Genomic DNA, 22,231 nt, shown 5'->3' on the forward strand with positions numbered 1-22,231 from the left:
TTTGCCAAAGCCAACTTTTTTAATCATTATTATAGAATTTAAACGTTTGAATATTACTGGAGTGTTTTTCCCAACACCAAACCGTTATTTTAACACCTCGACAAGTGTTTCGATCACCAAGTGATCATCTTCAAGAGGAAGTTTGATCTTCGCGGTGAATCACGTTATCTAGTTGTAAATTCATTAGAGGCAAATCAAACACACGTAAATGTTTTCCGAAATATTGAGGGGAAAGTGGAACGAGGAATCGACAAGTGGGTGAAAATAAAAAAAATTGTTTTTTTTTGGGGAAATGAAGTATTTGGCTTTCCACTTCTCCATTTTGATACAAGAAACATGAGGAAATCTTTGAAAAAATCAACCTTTCCTATAAAAATATACATCTTTCAATTCAAAGAAAAATTGTAGAATATACAGGGTGTTAACTAAGTGTGTACCATGAATTCAACAGTACACTGTTAGTAAATTGAACCATGTTTTACAAAAATGGTTTGAAAAATAACCGCTAAACACACTTTTTATAAAAATTATAAATCAAAAGCTTATAAAGCTGACAACAACTGTCAAGTTGTTTATAAAATGCTGCGATCGTTTTTCAAGGCAACCCTTGATTATTATTTATGGTATTTTCAGAAGAGTGCGAAATTCAATGATGCGGCGGCTAGACGGTTGTATTGAAGCCGAAGGAGGCCATTTCCAACACTTAATTTAGTGCAATTCGTTAGTCTAGATATTAATGTTATTCAATATTTGTTGTTATTGTTACATATTTGGTGATAAAAAATTGTAAAAATAATAATTTCCAAAAGAAACATTAAATTCCCCATATTATTCCTTGTGAGGTCCAGGGATATGCAATTAGGTCGACTTTTTTTTCTTAAAAACTAAGCAAAATACGAAAAAAATTCAGGAGACAAAAAAGTTGTATTTCTAATTGCTTGATCCAAAGATATAATAAAAATTGCACAAGAGTCAGTGGCGTACATTTTTAAGTCAATCCCGCTCGAGACGCCACTGGACTTAATAAATTGAATCACGTTCGGGCTAAATTAGCTCCTTAATGTTATAAATACCATTGCCAAATTACAACAAAATCAGGTGAAGGATATTTAAGATATTCACGAATAACTTTTTTTTTACTTTTATTTCAACACCCTGTATCTTGAAAACGAAGGATTTGCGGACCCATGTTTATATGAACATTTCGTCTTAAAGTTACCTAAGGAACCGTCTGTTAAATTTATGGTACATACTTAATTAACACCCTGTATATTTTTGGGCTATTCGAATAGTTTTATTCAGATTCGAAAGCATATGCCAGTATATCAGTGAAAGCAGGGCATTTTTCACTTTTTTTACAGAAATATTATCTAATAAAATGATGTAGGAAGCTTTGAAATTTCAACTTTTTCACAGAAAAATGAACCTACTGTATTTTTCGAATTTTTTATAGTAAAAGAGGAATACTTTGATATTGAACTTAAAAAAAAATCACCATCTATTGAGATTTTTGGGATGAATGAAGTGAAAAATGGCATATGTGTGAAACGAAAACTGACAATGAATAAAAAAACACACTAGAGGACTATTAAAGACAGTAACAACGATAAAAAAAAGCCTTTGAAAAGTACTTGACAAATTGGATCATTCAGAAAATTCAGTTTTTTTACGATATCGCGTAATTGCTGTTGAACATTCCCATAGGTGGTAGTGAAAATGTAACTTTGAATTCTTCTTGGATTGATGACTGACATTTTTTTATGAATCATCTATTCAGAAATCCGGTTTCATCGAGATAATTTATCAATAATTATAAATGTTTTCGTAGTAATTTTGAAAAATCAACTCGACTCCGTAAAGGGTTTGCTGTACTGAATATTTATACACTCGGTATTTGATAATTATGCAAAATTAAGATTCCGCTCACCGACATCGGCTTATAATGTATTCCAGAGCAATAACGGATATTGATGATGTTGGATTTACTTCCGACGCCTCCTTCACAAGCTTCATCAATAATAAAAGTTCGAATAACAAGTGATCCTCGGCGCAAAGTTTCTTAATAAGTGAGTGGGATGTGTAAAATTTGCTACATTCACAAAGTATACTGAAAAAAAGCTATTTCTCGAAATGAAAGTTTTATAAGAATTCCATCCCTCTTCTGAAACCACTGGGAAAACATTTCTCAATCTATGAAGTGTGTGTATTAGCCTCGATTTTTCAAAAACCAAACTCTCAAACTTCATATATCCCTTCAGCATCCGCTCCGAGGGCCTAGAAAACGCAGAAAAGTCATTCATGTCACAGAATTGTCATAGAATAACATATACAGGGTGCTAATTTGGAAACTTACCGCCCTTAATATCTTCCTTCCAGTAGACAATCTGAGAAAGAAGAAAGAAAAAACCGATCTATTTTATTGTCAAGGGGGACACTTACAAGGACTATTTGTAGCCCTGGTGGTTCAACCCTCTAGGAGGAGTAGATGTTACCCTTAGAGTTTTAAATGAGAAGGGGGGTTGAGAGGCAGGGTTGGCGTTCAATTCTACTTCCAATGGAACCCTGACTTATTGTTTTTTAATGAACATTTTCCAAAAAAATAGCGTTCTAAACTCACACATCTAATTATAAAATGTCGTCCATTTCGCTCTAAACAGTAATAAGGTCTTTTGAGTTCTTCAACAATCAGAAGGTTGTGTTTTATAAACAACGGATTCAAGATGCCCCCAAAGAGAGAAATCTAACGGTGTTAAATCCGGTGATCTCGGAGGCCATTCAACTGCCCCCCTTCTGCCAATCCATCTATCTGGAAATCTCTCGTTTAATCACTGTCAGAGGGAAAGAAAATAACGAGATGGAGGACCATCCTGATGAAAATGTAACAGATCTTCCTGCATCCTTTTTCATTCACACAACCCGAAAGACGAGAAGCACCAACAAAGTATTGGATTCACGAAATAAGTTTGAGGATAATGACAAAAAAGTACGTTGGTCAAACTGAGCGTTCCACATTAACACGTTTCAAAGAACATGTGTTGGTTCCGCAGACCAGAAAAGATAGATGATTGTATTTGTTGGGACCAGTACATGCCACTGAGCTTTATAGATACCTTTGCAGTAATCGAAATGAGATCTGTGAACAGCGACAAAAGACCACTTGGTTCTTATCCTTCATAATCATACTTTTTTCAAATATGTTACTTTCTCATCAGCTGAATCAAAGTGCTTACTTAATTAGTCTATTAAGTTGAAAAATGTTCTTTATTTATTTCAGAACTGATATTTACTTTGAGTTAATTTGTTTTCCCCTTCAGCATGCTGAATGTTTTACTGTTTATTTGTTTTCCATGGTTTGTTTCAATATTTTTTTAATATTCCTCAAATTGGGATTGTTCTTATTTTCGTGCAAGGACATTTTTAGGTTATACATCCAATCTTTGATGAACCTTTCTAGTTCTCTATGCTTCACTATAAGTTAATATCTATTCATTTCTCTTACCATTTCATCAGTTCTTAATCTCATTTGCTTCGCCAGCTTTTTATATTTTCATTTACTTTAGAACTTCTTTCATGTCGTTTTTTTCGGAACCTTCCCAATTTCCTTCTTCTCCATAACTTCAAACTATGATTGTTGAGTGTCTATTCATTTCCACTGTTTGAATTCCTTGATCAACCGCACGATTCAATTTCTGAACTCAACTGCCGTCTCGAGACGAGAAGCCGGCCTTATATATCGATAACGATCATTATAGAATTCTGTAGTCGTTTCGATACTGAACGAGAGTTTAATCGGCGGTTGCTGACTGCATTCCTTTTCCGGTGATGTCATGTGTTAGTTCGTTGGCCGACATATCGCTAGGGGCGGCTTCAGGTTTGTTACGATATTAATTTTTTTTCTCTTCTTTGAAGCTGCTTTGTTTCCCTGCATTTTCTTTTGTATTTCAACAGTCTAATTGTTTCTAGTACAAATACATTATCCCCCATTTCAAGTCTCAAAAAACTAAATGACATGTAGGTAGTTACATCAAAAATATTTTTCAAAACATTGATCTTTCCCATCGATCACAGATCAGGACAAAGATTGATCACCCATCAGCAGACAAAAAAAATTATCTATACATTTATGGTGTTTTCATGTAGCTTCTATCTCCTATTTCGAATATTACTATATCGTACAAAACTTCCTGGCGTGCAATTATCCCATAAATATGTCCGACGCAATATTTCACATTTCGGCAATCATTAATGATTACCTCGCTTATCAGACAGGTATTTCGCGATGACGTCAGATATGAATTACGTTATCTGGTTGTAAATTCATTAGAGGCATATCAAACACACGTAAATGCTCTCCGAAATATTGAGGGGAAAGTGGAACGAGGAATCGACAAGTGGGTTGAAATCTACACGTTATTAGAGAAAACCAGTACATCCACTGAGAGCTGGCTTTGCATTTATACGAATAGTATGAATAGTACTCAGGGTTGATAATGAGCACCAGAACAAAAATGAATTTCAAATCAGCACAAACTCTAGTATTGAAAAGTAGACGATGTGCTTGCTATTTTTTAATCACTAATTTTGCCACAAAAAGTTATGGAAAATACATGCAGAGGTTTCGAATTCAAGAATGAATATCAAATCAATACAAACTCTGATACTGGAAAGTGAATGATGGAATTACAATTTTTGTGTATTGCTATTTTTGTCATTAGTCATAAGAAATGCCTGCAAAGATTTTGAATTTGAGAATGAATATCAAATCAACATAAGCTCTATTACTGAAAAGTAGGTTTCGTGCTTGCTATTTTTGCTAACTACTATTTTTGACACAAAAAAGTAATAAGAAATGCGTACAAATGTTTTGAATGTGATAATAAATATCACATCAAGACAAACTCTTATATGGGAAAGTAAGGTGATGAATTGCTATTTTTGTTAATCGCTATTTTTGTTAATTCCTATTTTTGTCACAAAAAAGTTATGAAAAATGCAAGCAGAGGTTTCTAATTCAATAATGGATATCAAATCAACACAAACTCTGATACTGCAAATGATGGAAAAGTAGATGATGGATTCGCTATTTTTGTTTATTACTATTTTCGACAAAAAAGTTATAAGAAATGCCTGCAAAGTTTTTGAGTTCGAGAATTGATATCACATCAACACAAACTTTGGTATTGTGAATTTTTTCTAATCACTGTTTTTGCCATAAAAATAGTTATGGAGCTCGCTATTTTTGCTAATTACTATTTTTGACACAAGAAAGTAATAAGAAATGCGTACAAAGGTTTTGAATTTGAGAATGAATATCGCATCAAGACAAACTTTTATATGGAGAAGTAGATGATGAACTTGCTATTTTTGTTAATTGCTATTTTCGACAATGAAAGTTATAAGACATGCCTGCAAACGTTTGGAATTCGAGATTTATATTCAATTCAACACAAACTCTAGTATTGAGAAGTAGATTATGTACTTGCTATTTTTGTTTATTATAATTTTTGGCACAAAAAAGTCATAACAAATTCCAGCAAAGATTTTGAATTTGAGAATGAATATTGAATCAACATAAACTCTATTATTGAAAAGTAGATTATGCACTTGCTATTTTTGCTAATTACGATTTTTTTGACATATGAAAGGATTGAGAAATGCCTGCAAAGTTTTGAATTTGAGAAAGAATATTACATCAAAATAAACTCTCTTATTGAAAATCAGATGATGTACTTGCTACCAACGAAGTATAGTCTCACTGTTGTAAGCTTACCTGAATTATGAAAATGATATTAATTACTATAGAGAAGTGTCCCGGAGACTTCTGAGGGTGGTAGTACATTTGATTTGAAGTAGAAACGACTCTGAACAATCGAACAAACGAAACAACCAAATTAGATTGCCGATATTACAAGTCTAATGATTATCCGATTACCACGATACATCATGTTATCCATTATTTCTTGTCTTCCCGTCATACCATCAACAAAACTACAACTTCCACAAAAACAAAACACACTCACGAAACAGCAATTGTCATTAAATAGCAACAGCTACAACCAACTTGCAACCTCATTACCGAATACTCTATTAAATTACAATGCAAAGAGGGGACAATACATCTGGCGAATGCGACGAATTAAAAGCATTATAGAACGAACTTTCCGTCAATTTCCAATCTAATATCGGTTAGTAATTCGATAATTCGTACTCAACGCAACCGACAAAACGGTTCTGTGGTGGTGAGTGAACTTAGGTCGATGGAAAAAGTACCGTCATGACGTTGTTTATTTGAGAGAGAAAATTTGTATTCTTCACAGATCTGAACTTTCGTTTATTCAGTCCCAAAATTGAATCAACAAGTTGACAACCTACCAGCTTTTGCACAATGGGGAGGGATGCGAGTTTGATGAATAAATGAATTTTCCACTTAGTCCTTCATGAATTATTTGTATATCAATCGAACCAGTATTGTACCCACGTTGAATTGATTACAATATATAGATTATTCTGTATGACCTCATCACAGCATCCAAACGTCATGGTGATATTACCCAGATTGTTGATGGATTATTAGGTTAATGAAAGTGATTTAGAAATGCAATCGCTATATTCGTATACTGCCTCGCTTTTTTCAGTGAAGTGGAAATATGCACTTCAGCAGCTTGGAACTTCACAAAATCAATCAATCCAGATTTCATTGAAACCAATAACTCCTCAAGTCTCAAACTGAAAAGAAACTGGCATATATATTTCCAGAAAAAAAAATAACTCGTACACTTCGAACACAAACTTTCTCTAATTGCGGTTTTCCACCAGTTGGATAAAACATCAACTGATCCGATTTCGACAAAAAAAACTTAAGTTGTCAAAATAAGAAACCATTCGAATACTATGTGTTGCGGGCGACTGTTTTTGTCAACTATAAAATGTCCCATCGACAGGCGGAAAGATTGAAATATTTCGGTGTTTTGTCTGTGCGAGTAGTGGAAATGGTAAACGATAGAAAACGGTTGACAACAAAACACGTGACTCACACTAGGTTTTGTGGTGGAATTCGAGTTTCTTTCCAAAACTAAAACAAGTGTTTTGTTTCTGTTTTTGAAGACAAAAATAGTCGCAAGCGAGTCCGTTTGGTGGAAATCCATCTTAAGAATAGAGTAACGATCGAAAACGAATCAATCATCGCATCGTTCATTCATATAGTATTATTTTAGTATTTAGTTCCAAAAACTGAATCATACAAATCAAATTTGTATCATCTTTGTTGTCATTGTCATCATGTGCGTCATTATTACGATGTACCCCATTACAGGTACTTTTGAATCCTGATCAGTACGGTTTCCTCAGTCTTGCTCTACTGTACAAGCCGTTGTTAGTATGGTGAGAAACACTGTCGATGGCCTTGAGAATGGTCTACATAGCGTTTTGTGACTTGAGTACGACATTCGACTGTGTCTCTCATCACTCACTATTTCATAAAATGAATGAATATGGCGTTAGAAGGGTAGCTTTCTCACTTCTCACATCATTTTCACAAAATCGAAAGGAATATGTCGATCTAGGAGATAACAGAGCATCTAATTCAGAGCCTATAGTAAACGGTGCTCCTCACGGATCGGTGCTAGGACCTCTCCTATTAATAATTTCCAATAATGGCCTCTTCTTCCAAGTTCTGCACCATAAATGTATACCGATGTTGTTTGTTCAAGAATCAATATTTTTGTAGAACTCTGCCTAATTTAATATTGAATAAAACAATGAATGATGATACAGAAAACTCTGAGAAATTGAGTAGCTGACTTAAGTTTAAATCCTTATCGATAAGAAAATGATATTGAAGTGAAGTAAATAAGAAAGATGATAAAGGTTATTTATAGAAAATATGAAGATGATTGAAATATTCAATGAAATAATATCCGATCTGAAAAAAATACCACTCGAGTCCCTCGTGTAGATTAATATGTCATATATGTAATTATGTCAAATGTTCATTGCGAAATAGAAAAGTGATTCAGCCGCTAACTGTGAAATGATAAATTATTCAGAACAGAACATTGATTGTATTCAATTCATGATGTTTTGAAATTCGGGAAATTTCGATACGTTTCGGAGATGACGTCAATTAAAAAAGACAATGCTACTTTCTTATAAGGACCAGTAAAAATAAATACCCGGTACAAGTTAGCCTCTTCGGCGAAATCTCCAATGATGTATCATAATCGTTCGATTCGTAAATTTCAAATCGCAATTCAAATGAGATTTGAAATTGTCAACTTTTTCCGAATTTAACCGACTTCATTATTACTACGTTTTTGTTAAAATGTTGATGAAGTCACGATTCAGATATAGTCTTCACTAAAAGTACCTACCTGTCAGTTGTCAGTCGCTATATTGCTATATCCATTCAATTTCTTCCATTTACGTCTACACTTAAGCTCCGATGGATACAGAAATTGAAAACGTCACTTGGGATTATGCACAAATGAGTGGTTTTCTATTCTTGCTATTTATCGAACTGGAAAAAGTGATATCAGCCATAAATTGTGACAGAGAATGTTATAAACGTGAACTATGTGCATTATCATGAAAGCTCCAGTTGAAACTTACATGGTGTACAATTCTCAGATATCGAGTGGTCCAACGAAAAGTATGCACCTTGCTTTTCTCCTTTATTTGTAACTCAACGCAAAAAGGCTCGGACAGGTCAATTTTGCTTTTGAGGGGGACACATTTGAGATGTATTTTTCTACCTGTGCCTTCAACCCCCTAGCGAGGGTGAGTAACAACCCTAAAATTTTAAATGGAAAGTGGGGTCGAGTGATATATCATTTGAAAGGGCACAAAATTCTCTTTCCAATGATACCTAATTTGTTGTATTTACTTGAATAGTTATAAAAAAAGCAAGAACATTTACTCGATATTTTCGGTGTTAATGAAAATGCGGAAAAAACGGCGTTTTTATCACTACTACATTCCTCAATTTCTCTCATGCGTTTTTTGGTTCAAATAACAACAGCAGATAAGTGTACAAAAAGAATTTAGGCAAACTTTCATTGATTCAGTTCGGTTGCTTTTGAAATTATTTCAACTTTACTGTAAAAATGGTTTATTCCATTCCTGAACGAGTTGAAATTGTTAAAATTTATTATCAACATAATAGTTGTGCTAGACTTACTGCTCGCCTCTTTAATAACAGTCATCCCGGTAAAAATGTGAATGATTCGTACGTTGCCAAGTTAGTCCAAAAGTTTGTCGATACCGGATCTGTCTGTAATGTGAAACACCAGCCACGGAAACCGATCAGAAATGAAGCAGTGGAAGTCGCTGTTTTGGGACATGTTGAATTGGATCATACTCAAAGTACCCGTCAGCTTGCTGCAGCCTCAGGTGTCTCCCGTTCGTCCATAATACGGATATTAAAAGCCTATAAATTTCATCCTTACAAAATTAAATTAGTACAGGAACTCAATGAAGATGATCCTGATAGAAGGCTGCAATTTTGTGAACTACTGAGCCAGCTACTAATTGATGATCCGCACCTATCATTCATTTTCCGATGAGAGTACATTTTTTTTGAATGGAGCTGTGAATAAGCATAATTGCGGTTACTGGGATGACAGTAACCCATACTTATTCCGAGAGGTCCATACCCAGTACCCTCAAAAAATCAACGTCGGGTGTGGCATATTAGGTAGTCATATCGTAGGGCTACTTTTTATTCCTGGGAATTTAACTGGTGAGGTCTACCTGAACATGCTTGAAGATACAATTGATCCTCTCACTATGTTGCTCCGGTAAGAGAGTTTTTAGATGACCGGTTTCCTGGACGGTGGATTGGAAGGAGAGGTCCCATCGAATGGCCTGCCAGGTCACCTGATTTATCGCCTTTAGACTTTTTCCATTGGGGACACTTGAAAAATAAATATTTTGCTACGCAGCCCGAGTCCATAGAAGATCTTCGCCAACGAATTACAGCAGAGTGCAGAAGTATAACACCTGATATGCTACAGAATGTTAGAAATAGATTCGAACAAAATCTGTATTATTGTATGGAAGCAAATGGGTCACATTTTCAGCACTTGCTGAAGTAGGATTCTACTAAGTCAATTACACATTTCAAAGTACTGGGTTGTAGTTGTTTTTCTTCATAATACCTACATGTTTGAGTGAAATACGACAAATTAGGTTTCATTGGAAAGAGAATTTTGTGCCCTTTCAAATGATATATCACTCAACCACACTTTCCATTTAAAATGTTAGGGTTGTTACTCACCCTCGCTAGGGGGTTGAAGGCACAGGTAGAAAAATACATCTCAAATGTGTCCCCCTCAGAAGCAAAATTGACGTATCCGAGCATTTTTGCGTTAAGTTACAAAAAAAGGAGAAAAGCAAGGTGCATACTTTTCGTTGGACCACCCTGTTTATTGAGGGAAAAAATAGACACTTTTTACTCAACAAATTGTTTCTGGTCTGGATTCCCGGTTTTATCGGATCAAAACCTGTCATTGGCTTTACCAAAGAAACTGTTCAACATTTGCTAGGCATTTATACATCCTTTGAAATATGATTCGAAAAAATTGTTGGATTACATCAGGGATATCCTATATTCTATAACAGGCTTACTCAAAGTCCTCGTCGTCACCAAAAAAACTCATCGACTCCTCTAAAAACCTGGACTCATTTGGTGGAATTGGAATGGACGTTTACCACAATAACTCCTTGTAGGGGTAGCCTAAGTATCAAGTGGGGAATGGGAAAAAATACCAGCGTGGTTCAAACAGAATTGGCTGGTATCTCTATCGCCACAAAAGAAATAACCAGGAAAGGAATTTCTGGCAAAAACATAACAATCTGCACTAACGGCAGATGAGCCCTATTAGCCTTGAACAGACAACGTGTTACCTCAGGGCTAGTACTAGAGTGCCACCAAGATTTAGCCAAAGCCTCGGTAGATAATAACATTATCCTGAGGTGGGTTAAAGGGCACGACAGGAGTAAAGATAATCGCATTGCCGACTCTTTAGCCAAGGAAGCAGCTGGACTAAGAATTTTAGGACCTAGTGGCACCTACGGCCTGATGACTTCGCCAATTGCGGAAGTAGCCAAACGTCACTCCCATGCTCAATCCCTAAAGAGATGGGATGAAATCAAAGGAAACAATCTTGCCAGGATCACCCTGGGCGCCGAAGAAATATCTGGCGATGACCAGGAAAAATCTACGCTCAACAGTAGGATTTCTGACTGGCCACTGTCAACTAAGGAAACACCTACACAATATAGGGCTAGTGGACACACCTCTATGCAGGATGTGTGAAAATGAAGATGAAACTGTCAGACATGTACTATGCGAATGTACGGAGTTATCGTCAATAAGAGAGTGTGTGTTCGGCGAGTCTTGGCTTACACCTGGAGGAGATGTCTTCCAGAGACCTGGCCACCTTCTTGGAAAGGACAGGATGGACGATGACCTAGGAGAACAACTCCTTGGGAGGATGTACAATGGGTCACATGTGACCTAAGTACTGTGGGCCCACACTAACCCTCCCTACTCTATAGATACAGAGACAGAACCTCTTGTAGGTTGTAACGGGGTGTCGAGTTATCATTGGATCGTCCTTCGTATCGAAACTGCTATTATGAGGTAGTACGAAAATGAGGATGAAGTAACATTATCCTCTTGCACACATTTCTTCACGATTCAAACAATCGCGAGCTACATTCACCAACCTCTTTAAGGAAAATATCAATTTTCTCCGACCAATCAACTACCACTACAGTAATCACCATATTCGGTCAAATCATTTTCTAATTTTCTCGGCGCGTCTATCAAACAAGTGACTTAATTTATCGTCCGATTATATTCAGAAACAATGTATCACGTCAAGCTATCGAAATCAATTGACGCTATATTCTCAAAAGGGAGACAGTGATTACACAATATGCCCAAGTACGGACCCGCCTTCTAAATAGTAGCCGTTACGTAATTGATTATTGTCTTGTAATCTATAAAGTTTATAGACGCGAGAGTGTTCAATGGGCTATTACTTTTTCTGTACGCCGTCTGACACACCCATCACAGGGTTTCATTCATTATACCGACTTGAATCTACTGAGAAATCTCATATTAGATCTAGACCTTGCAATTTACAACTCTTCTTGTTTTTCATAGATTACACAAAAACTACAGGAAAACCTTTAAGGCGCCTCGAGAGAAGGTGCCTGTGAAAAAATAGTGGATTTGAATCACTCTGGATTGTATCCCTTCGGAAAAACCACCTCCACATGTTTATTCCACAAGGATAATGTTGCCGATGTTGCTCAAAAAATGTAGTTTGAAATGCTTCGAGTGGAAATTTGTAGTGATAGATATCCATAGTTTGTTCCTTACTTATTATACGTTACAAGTTCCGCGTGGCGCCAAAATATAGCGCGTTTTTTACGTAATGTTCTTGGTGGAGCTGTACGCTCGATAATGATTTCGCCTTGTATTTGTCGCTGTCGCTGATAGGATTTCCAGAAAATATTTTTCATAGCACCAAATTTTGCGCGCTCTCAAATACAGCGAATATTTTTCCGCTATAATAAATACCGCGTAGATGTAATTTAGCGTAATTCAGCAATTTTCCTAAATTAGGGTGGTTTTTCGTGGTGACTATTTTGCGCAATAATGTTTTTCGTGAAGATGTAAGCGTCTTGTATTTTTCGTTGTGAATGATGGCAAAATTTAGGTGTCCTCAGACACCAATAATATTTTTCCGCTAAAATTAATATCGAGCAGATGTAATTGAACGTAATTCAGGGAGTTGCTTAGATTAGTTTTTCGCGATAATTATTCTGCGCGGTAATGTTTACCGTGGGGATGTACTCTCGATGATAAATCCGCTATCTAGTTTTCGCTGTCAATCATGGGATTTCCAAAATATGTCCTTCATAGCACAAAATTTAGCGCTTCCTGAAATACAGCGAATACTCATCCGCTAAAATAATACAGGTTTTTCGTGATTACTATTTTTTTGGAAATGTAAGCTCGATGATTAATTCGCCTATTATTTTTCGCTGCACGAAATTCAGCGCGTCCTCAAATACAGCGATAATTTTTGCGCCAAAATTAATTCTGGTGTTTGATGATGATTATTTAGCGCGGTAATGTTTCTGTGGGGATATACGCTCGATGATGAATTCGCCTTGTATTTTTCACTGTAAGTGATTTGATTTTGGGAAATTTAGCGCGTTTTCAAATACAGCGATAATTTTTGCGCTGAAATTGATACTGGTTTATTATGATGACTATTTTGCGCGATAATGTTTGTCGTGGGGTTATACGCTCTATGTTGAATTTGCCTTGTATTTTTCGCTGTAGGTCATGGGATTTTCGGAATATGTCCTTCATAGCACAAAATTTAGCGCGTCAGAGCGATAATTTTTGCGCTGAAATTGATACCGTCTTATGTGATTCAGCGCAATTTGACGATTTCATAAGGTTACATTGATTTTTCGTTATGACTATTCAGCGTGGCAAGGTTTTTTATGTGAGCACGGCAATGAATTCGCGTTGTATTTTCCGTTGCGAGCCTTCTTTCAGGATCGATAGAGGTTGAAAGCCAAGCTTTGAGTTTCCAAAAAAAAAAAAATTGGGCCATTTATGGCCCTGTTCGTTACTAGTTCGTGAAAATTGGTTTCTTTTATTGAAATTTGGCAATTTATTCACAAAAAAAAAAATTTTCAATCCTGAAAATTTTTAAATTTCATAGAGAAAATTCATAATTAATAGGAGAGGAAGAGTTCGACCTTTCTTTGGCAAGATACATGTTTCAATAAAATTTTTACTTGTTTTTCACTTTCGTACAAAGTCGTATTTTCAAGTTATTCAAGTTGTTGAAGTATTTTCATCACTTAAATTTCACGAGTATTCCAAAAATGTATTAATTGAAAACCTGGCGTGATTACTTGCACAGCTTTAACCACCAAACGTATAAAGTTTAAGAAATTTGAAGAGTAATGATGGATCTCTTTTGAGTATCGATTGGATATCTCATCCGGATATTTCACGAAGGGTTTTTCAGTCGTTGTATGTCTATGTCTATTAAATTTTTTTGACGAAAGATTATTCAGATGCTCTAATAAAAAAATGTTTCTCTTTCCTTCTGAAAAACAAATCACGAAACGTTCTTCATATGAGTACTCTACTCCAAAAAAGATCAACTGTATTCGTCATTTTCCGGATTTATTACTTCTCATTATTCATGGATCGTGCGTAAAAGCCTGAGAATTAAATTTCGCCTCGTACTCAAGTTTTACTGTCAATTTCCGTGGCAAATTATTCCTCCATTCCACATCGTATTTCGTGATAAAATTTTATTGCGATTTCTGCAATTCTCATCATTATAAAACAGTCAGTTATGACCGACATTAACGGCGATAAACTTCTGTGACAATCGCTAGAATACTGATGAATGTCGACAATACGATATTGGATATCGATCAATGCCGTTTTTACTGCAAAAAAGGGATTTTCAAGGTTAGATTAACCTCTGACAGTGATTAACCCCGATGTCTACTGAACATTTTGTTGCTATCACTAGAAACATATTATAAATTAAAATCCCCCGCAGTGTTTGCTCGTCTGTCTGAAAGCGATAAACTCAAAAACTCCATAGTGTTTATTAATTTTATCGTTTCATGTGATATTTTCCGTAATTACGAGTAGTCAAGTCCGGGGTGCTTCCACTGAAAACCCTGCCTAATCCCTTTTAAATATAACAAAACAATTTTCAACATTGTTGTTCTTCGCTCATAGATCTAGAAAAAAAGTTCGCGGTGGCATATGTCTATCTATTGAGGATATCTTCAAACAATGATAATTATCGAAGTGTCAATTACACCCATGCTCCTTATTGTGCCATCTAAATTGCATTTCTCCATGGAAAACTCACAAGTTCTTAGTTTCAAACTCCAGATGAGCTGATGCATCGACTTTCCCCGATTTAATAACTACATCTGAAATAAATTGAACCAAAACTCACCCAATTTATGACCTAGTTTTTTTCATTGAATCAATGTTAATTGATACTTGTTGTCAAGGTCTCCAGAGAGAATAAGATCGAACGATATTTTTAATGATGTTCCAATACGACTTGCCGAGTTAAACAATTACTTGGCGAATAATAAATCGGCTTGACAGGGCAAGGATGTTGAGAAAAATTATATGAATGGATATTTCGATTCGATGCAATGGAAAAATGTCATTTCACCTCAAGAGTGTAGATTATTATGATTAATGAACAAAAATTATAGATAATATAACAATAGTGAAAAACCTGACAAATGTAATTTTTATATTGCATATTATCTTTATTATATTATATGTCATTATCTGTATTTTTCAAAGTGAATAGTTGAAGTTTGACACAGATTTGTATATTTATGGGTTGTCTTCTCTTCTTTTACTTTCACCATAAACATTGTGGTTTTTTGAAGTATTCTTTATCATGTTGCGTGTGTTCATAAATGATTCAATAAATTCATTATTATTATTATTATTATCAAAAGGATTACTCCCCACTTCAATCCACTCGAAATGAGAATCATCCCCAGAAATATTTCAAATCAAATACCTCATTTGAAAGGTATTTCCATTGGTCATATATTGATACAATTGTTTATCAATTAAAAAAATCGATGAGAAATTTTACTTTCATTTGCATTTTCATTAAGTTAAGAAATCCCTTCGATTTTCATCCATTCTCAAACGTACAGAGTTTCCTTTCCAAGAAGAGATTCCGATTACTTCTAGAAACGTATTTTGATAGCATATGTACGTCATATCATTATCTTAATCTAATCTTTCGCTCATGGTCGTAAATCCCGAGAGTTGAATGTATACACTGTTCCGCATACAGCATACCTATTAGGTAAGCCTGGTCCATACGTTTTACATTATGTAAATATTTTGTTTCGTCAAGATGTAGACGTATATAGTCGTGTGCTCTCTTGTCGTTATTTTACTTTTATGAACATTTCGACGCTTTCATTTATGTCCATGTCAAAAGCATCGAAATATGATATGAAATATGCATGTATTACGACCAAATTCAATGAAGTCCTAGAATGTATATTATATTATATTATATCATATCATATCATATCATAAAATATTATATCATATCATATCATATCATATCATATCATATATTATATTATATTATATTATATTATATTATATTATATTATATTATATTATATTATATTATATTATATTATATTATATTATATTATATTATATTATATTATATTATACAGATTCATTTCATTGTATTAACAGGATAAAACAAGCAAGGTCCAAAATTCTTCTCGTTTCTCATAAGCCGATAAATAGAAAGCAGATTTTATAATTTTGTGTTGGCCAACTTCACAGCTCTTTGCGAATTAAAAGTAATAAAATTATTCATAGTATATTCTTTTCCAAACAGTGAGAATATTAGAGTAATTTCTCCTCTACATGTTCTGTCCCTGTCCTGTTCATGGCTTGTCTATGTACTGTCTATGTCCCTCCATGTCCTTTTCATGACTATCCCATGCCCTGTCCATGCCGCCTCCTACTCCTGCCTATGCCTTGTCTATGTCCTGTACATGTCCTGTCTATGTCCGGTGCATGTCCTGTCCATGTCCGGTGCATGTCCTGTCCATTTCCGGTTCATATCATATCCATGTCTTGTCCATGTCCTATCCATGTCCTCTCCATATCGTGTCCATGTTCTTTCCATGTCGTGTCCATGTCCTGTCTACGTCATGTCCTTGTCCACTCCGTGCCCTGTCCATGCCATCTCAAGTGATGTCATCTCATGTTATGTCTGGTCCATGTCCAGTCATGTCGATGTAATACCAGTCATGTCATCTCGTGTTACCTTTTTTAATGTTACCACATTTTAATCCTTGTCGTCTTATGCCATATCCATCTCTTGAAATGTCGCCTCATGACATGCCCATGTCGTCTCATACGTCTCATGCCATGCCGTATTATGACATGACACCTAATGACATGCCATCTTATGATATGTCGACTCATGCCATGTCGTCTCATTCTATTCCGTATCATGACATATCGTCTCATGACATTGACTTGTCGTCTCAGGACTTGTCTTCACAAGACTTGTCGTCTCATGACATGTCCATATCGTCTCATGCCATGCCGTATTATGACATACCGTCTGATGACATGCCTTCTCATAACATGTCCTCTCATGATATGTCGTCTCATTTCATGCCGTATCATGCATGTCATCTCATGGCTTGTCGTCTCATGACATGTCCAAGTCGTCTCATGCCATACTCTCTCATGGCATGATATGTCGTCTCATTATATGTCGTTTCATGACATATCGTCTTGTCTCGTGTGTCGTTATGCCTTGTCATCACGTGTCGTGTCAAGTCATGTCATTTCATCTCATCTAATAATCATGTCATGTCATGTCATATTATATTATATTCCTAATAAAACCTACTAGAAAAGTTTGAATAAAAAAACTAGTCTAATCGAACAACAATTTTATTAATAATTTCATGAGACCTTCCTTTGAAAAATCTATTGCGACACAAAGCCGTAAATACTTGATATTCAGCTTGATTTTCGGTGCTTTCCAAACGGTCTTCAATAACTAGGTTCGTGACGCCTTCCTAACATTTTTTTACGTAACGTCAACTTCGAAATAGATGATTACCTCACGATGATCGTGGATCATTGACACCCGAAACAAATGAAAGGAGATCTGATTCGTTTTGCGCAATAGACATTATTGGAGCAAGGTTGATTGCAATTTGTCGCCCGTTCATTGGCGCGCTGAAAAATAGTACATTTTTTTCGAAATCAAAAATTCAGGTGGAAGCTGAGCTGAATTCAAGGGGAAGAAGCTACTTTTTCAATATTTTTTGAAAAACTTTTTTATATTGGATAGGAATGATCGAATGAGTTTGGAATTATTTAATTTTCATCATTATCTCATTAATCCCCAATTTCGAGGCCTAATCAAAATATACTTTATTGAATAAGAAAATGGATATTTCAAAATGGAATATCAAAACAATTATCTCGCACAATAGGTTCTGGTAAATGCCTGCCGGAAAACAACTATTTCCCCAGCTAATACCACATCGGACATTAAATTGTATTCGATATACATTTATCATCGGCGAAAATTGCGAACTTTACAAATATATTCAATAATGCTGAGTCATATATCACAGAAAAAGTTGCGCCAAGTACAGTATCAAGTTGTCAACACAAACGGTCTATAAGTTGGAACTAATTAATACATATCCCACTGAATCCATAAATAATTTAATAAGTTTTATCAGCATCATATCATGATTTACAATCAGATCAGAAATCATTATTGTAACTAACTTCCCATTTCAAAGTTCGTAACAAACATTGGTAATGTCAGGACTGGTGATAGGTGAATTATTAATCAGACGGGCACAGAGTTTACAAATAATAAAATTTATTAACAACACCAACAAATGAACAAACAGAAAATAACAGTGTTATCTGGCTGAAAATTGTATTCGAAGTCATTTTCTCACTGACGAAAGGTCGAGTCGTAAATATAGTCACAAAGGATCAACCACTTGGGTCCTTGTCTTTACCCATAAATGTGTTAAAAATGAGTACCTACTCGAAACGTACCAAGTGGTTCCATTCTAAATATCCGTATGTTTTTTGGCAATAAACTTTCGGTTGGAGAGAAGATGGATATTTTGTACGACTGCTCGACAACAGAAATGAAATGTTTCTTAACTAAATAGTTGTAGGAAAAACCCTACAGTAAGAAATCCAAACTGACTTTCACTCGATACATTATGAACTGGTGGGCATCAGCATAACAATGGCTTGACAACGTTCAATTTTTTTTCAGTAAATAAAAACAGTATTAAAATCTAGTTCCAGTGGTAACCTGGAAAGAAAAATCACAGAACTCACCCTCGACTTCCTCCTCAATAATCTCGCCCTGAACGAGAGCCTCCATATCCTCTTCGTCGTCTTCAGTATTTCGAATGATCATCTTCAGCACACCACTTGAAGGCATCGCCACAACAGAACACTGATACCTTGCCGACCCCCATAAAGGCGCACAATTGATGTCCACAGGCACAAACGATTTACAAAGTGTTTATCAACGGTTGTCCTGAACGGATAAATAACGCGGATATCGTCTATAGTTCATTCAAAGTCAATCTCGATGAAGTAACTGAGAGAAATGAACGAAGCGTTGGATGCTGATAAGAAAAGTAAACACAAATGAAGAAACATAATTTGAATTTGATCTGCGATATCAGTATTAAAATTGCACGAGTAAATCATAATTTTGACTTGAAGTAACAACACTTGAATATACGGTATGACGTAAATTTTCAACACCAGAAACCGTCTTGGCTTAGACCTCTGGCGGAACCACTTTGGATTATCACATTTATTCCCAGGCTACAATGTTAGATTATTTTTACTCGAAGATCAATTTTGAACTCCATTCCAGAATGTTTCGCTTCTCATTTGGTGGAGATATCCAGGGCCTTTCCAACTTAACGTCAGGCTAGCAGAACCAGCTCAACGTTAAGCTAGCAGAACCCAACCACAGAAAAAAACCTTTTGTTTAATCAAGCTTCCCAATATTTTCCTCAATCGCCGATTTTTTATGCATTGTTCTTTTCGAAATCGGTGTGTTCTGTTACCATTACCGATATACTGACAGACCCCAATAGATATCCTTCAATTTTTGGAAAAATTTCAATTGGCAATAATTTTGAGCTCATTGGTCTGACAACTGATTTTCTAGGACTTACACAGAGGAAGTGTTCCTTTGATTCAATTAATAAGTTTTTCAGATCACTAGTCCAATAAGTTTTCAGCATGCTTTATGTAAATTGATGGATGTAGCCGTTACTACGTGGTAAAATATCATCATGAAAAACAAGAAACATAGGAAGTTTCAATTCTCATTTTACTTGCTTCATATCATTATTATGAAATGCATATTTGATCTGCGTATCACCATCATTCACATGATTTCAACACAGAAACTATATTACAAGTATATGGAAAACAGTTTAGGACCCAAGGAGGGCCCTTGAGGTACACCAAAATGTAGGTTGATTTGAAGTTTTATAATGTTCTCTATAATTTTGATAAAACTTGTAGAATTGCTATTGGTTGTAATTTATTCAGACTCTTGATACCTACTTTTTTTTCAGAAAGTGCTAAAATCTTTACAATTGTTCACTGTCCTGGAAATTCACTATTTTCTAAACTGAAATCTATACTTATAAAATCATCTACTTAACAATCATTCATCTCTGTTTCTCAGCCGAATTTTTCTCACTCAGTGAGAAATATTCGCCATTACAGTGAGAAATAATTTCTCACTGTTATCGCGATAACTCAAGTCACTCATGAATTGTTACATGTCATATTGATATGACACGTTCTTCATGTTGACAACGCTACGCTGACGATTCGCGTGCAATATCCAAGTAGCCCATTGTCGGCGTTTCCAAACAACAAAAGCGAAGCACTGCATAATAATTGCTGTCAACTTACCCAACGAAAATAGTTTTATTGTTGATTGTTATAGTATAAACAGTTCAGATTTATTAAATAATGAATATAACCAAGCACATCAAGAGAAAAATATGAAATCGCTTACAGAAACTTTATGGACCGGAAAATGAGAGCCAAGGTTAATCATAGTTTCGAAAATACCTTGTTAGTTTATTTTGAAGAGTTGTCAAGAAGATTGAAATAATCAACATTATGGTCTCAGTACTCGATACTGAGGAGTATCTTAATTATTGAAAACTGTGTTGATATATCAAAATACGTAAAACTACGTGCATTTTTAAAACGCAAATCTGAAAAATATGCTCTAAAACAGTCAAAAACATCAACTTCTGAAGAAAATTAACAATTTTTAAAAGATGCATCTAATAAAAAGTATTTGCTGATAAAGGTATGAATTGAAATTTTTCAAATTGTTATCGAAAAATGAATGTTTGGTTTTGATTCAAGGCTGCTTTAGCTATTGGCCTTACAGGGACATTCCGTTGTGATGAACTTCGAAAATTGAAAATTGATGACATGGCCTTTTTAATAAAATTACCCGATACTAAAACCAAGGTTCCTAGAAATTTCACAGTCACAGGAGAATTCTATCAAATTCACAAAAAAATATATGGAGCTTCAATCATGCACAAATGAAACATTTTTTTTAATTACAGCCTGTGGGGATAAATAAACTTGGCACCATGGCGGAAGAAATGGCGAAATTTTTGCAATTACCGAACCCTGAATTATATATCTACTGGACACTGTTTCCGAAGGTCATCTGCGACTATTTTAGTTAATGAGTGGGGCAGATCTTTTAAATTTAACACGCCATGGGGGTTGTAAATCCAGCAACGGTGCTGAATCTTATATCGACAATTCCATGAAAACAACAAAATGAAAATTTCAAAAGGTATTGCAGAATTAATTCAGCCTCCAGCGCCATTAGAACCTGAACAATGCTGTGGAAGCTCAGTTTCCCCATCAAGTTCAACTTTTACCACAGCTAATATTTCAATTATCGAAATATGTTGAAACGAAACGACCTACTAAGAATTACTTTACAAAATTGTTCAAATATAACTGTCACTTACTATTTCAAATGAAATATAAAAATGAGTTAATGACATACAGGTATTATTATGTATGTATTTTAATTTTCAATACTTGGAAACAACGCAACCGTAAAAAAAGTACAGTGTACAATGCGTAAGAAAATGACATATTTCTCACTTGTAAAATATACTATTGAATATTCCAAGTAAGACGCCAGCTGCGGTTGAAAAGGCGTGTGTATAAAATTATCTTCAATATATCCTCTAAATTAACTGTCTATAATGTGATCAATTTTGGCCCCTAACAGCATGTAATTTGAATGACTATTTTCGAAGATATTACAGATTCAAAATGCCGGGACACACAGCGATTGCGGCGGTACCGGGCCAATTATATGTCGCCACGGCATTGTAAAAATAACATTAACAACTATTGTTAGGTTGTGGAATTGGCCGCGGTGGTAGTGCGCCCGACTCACGATCGGAAGGCCGTGGGTTCGATTCCCACCTCGACCAGATATTTTTATCGAGAGAATTCATCTGGTTGAAGCTGGGATGATTCTGCAACCGTGTTAGGAATCAC

At 35.3% G+C, this 22,231-nt stretch overlaps 1 protein-coding gene across 4 annotated transcripts in view; it reads right to left on the minus strand.

Annotated features, from left to right (window-relative positions):
* Nucleotides 1-22,231, minus strand: part of Pde8 (Phosphodiesterase 8) — a 219,236-nt gene that overhangs the window by 142,667 nt on the left and 54,338 nt on the right. For 2 of the 4 annotated variants that reach the window (XM_074176482.1, XM_023167852.2), the window contains exon 2: nt 18,977-19,272. The exons of the other annotated variants lie outside the window; for them this stretch is intronic. In XM_074176482.1, coding sequence (XP_074032583.1) covers nt 18,977-19,082 — 106 coding nt within the window. In that variant the 5' untranslated portion in view covers nt 19,083-19,272. The remainder of the gene's footprint in view (nt 1-18,976; nt 19,273-22,231) is intronic. 4 annotated transcript variants of the gene reach the window in all.

Source organism: Leptinotarsa decemlineata, unplaced genomic scaffold (assembly GCF_025532065.1).
Source record: "Leptinotarsa decemlineata unplaced genomic scaffold, Ldec_3_MD MMD2_tig00001719_RagTag_RagTag, whole genome shotgun sequence".
NCBI classification, from domain to species: Eukaryota; Metazoa; Arthropoda; class Insecta; order Coleoptera; family Chrysomelidae; genus Leptinotarsa; species Leptinotarsa decemlineata.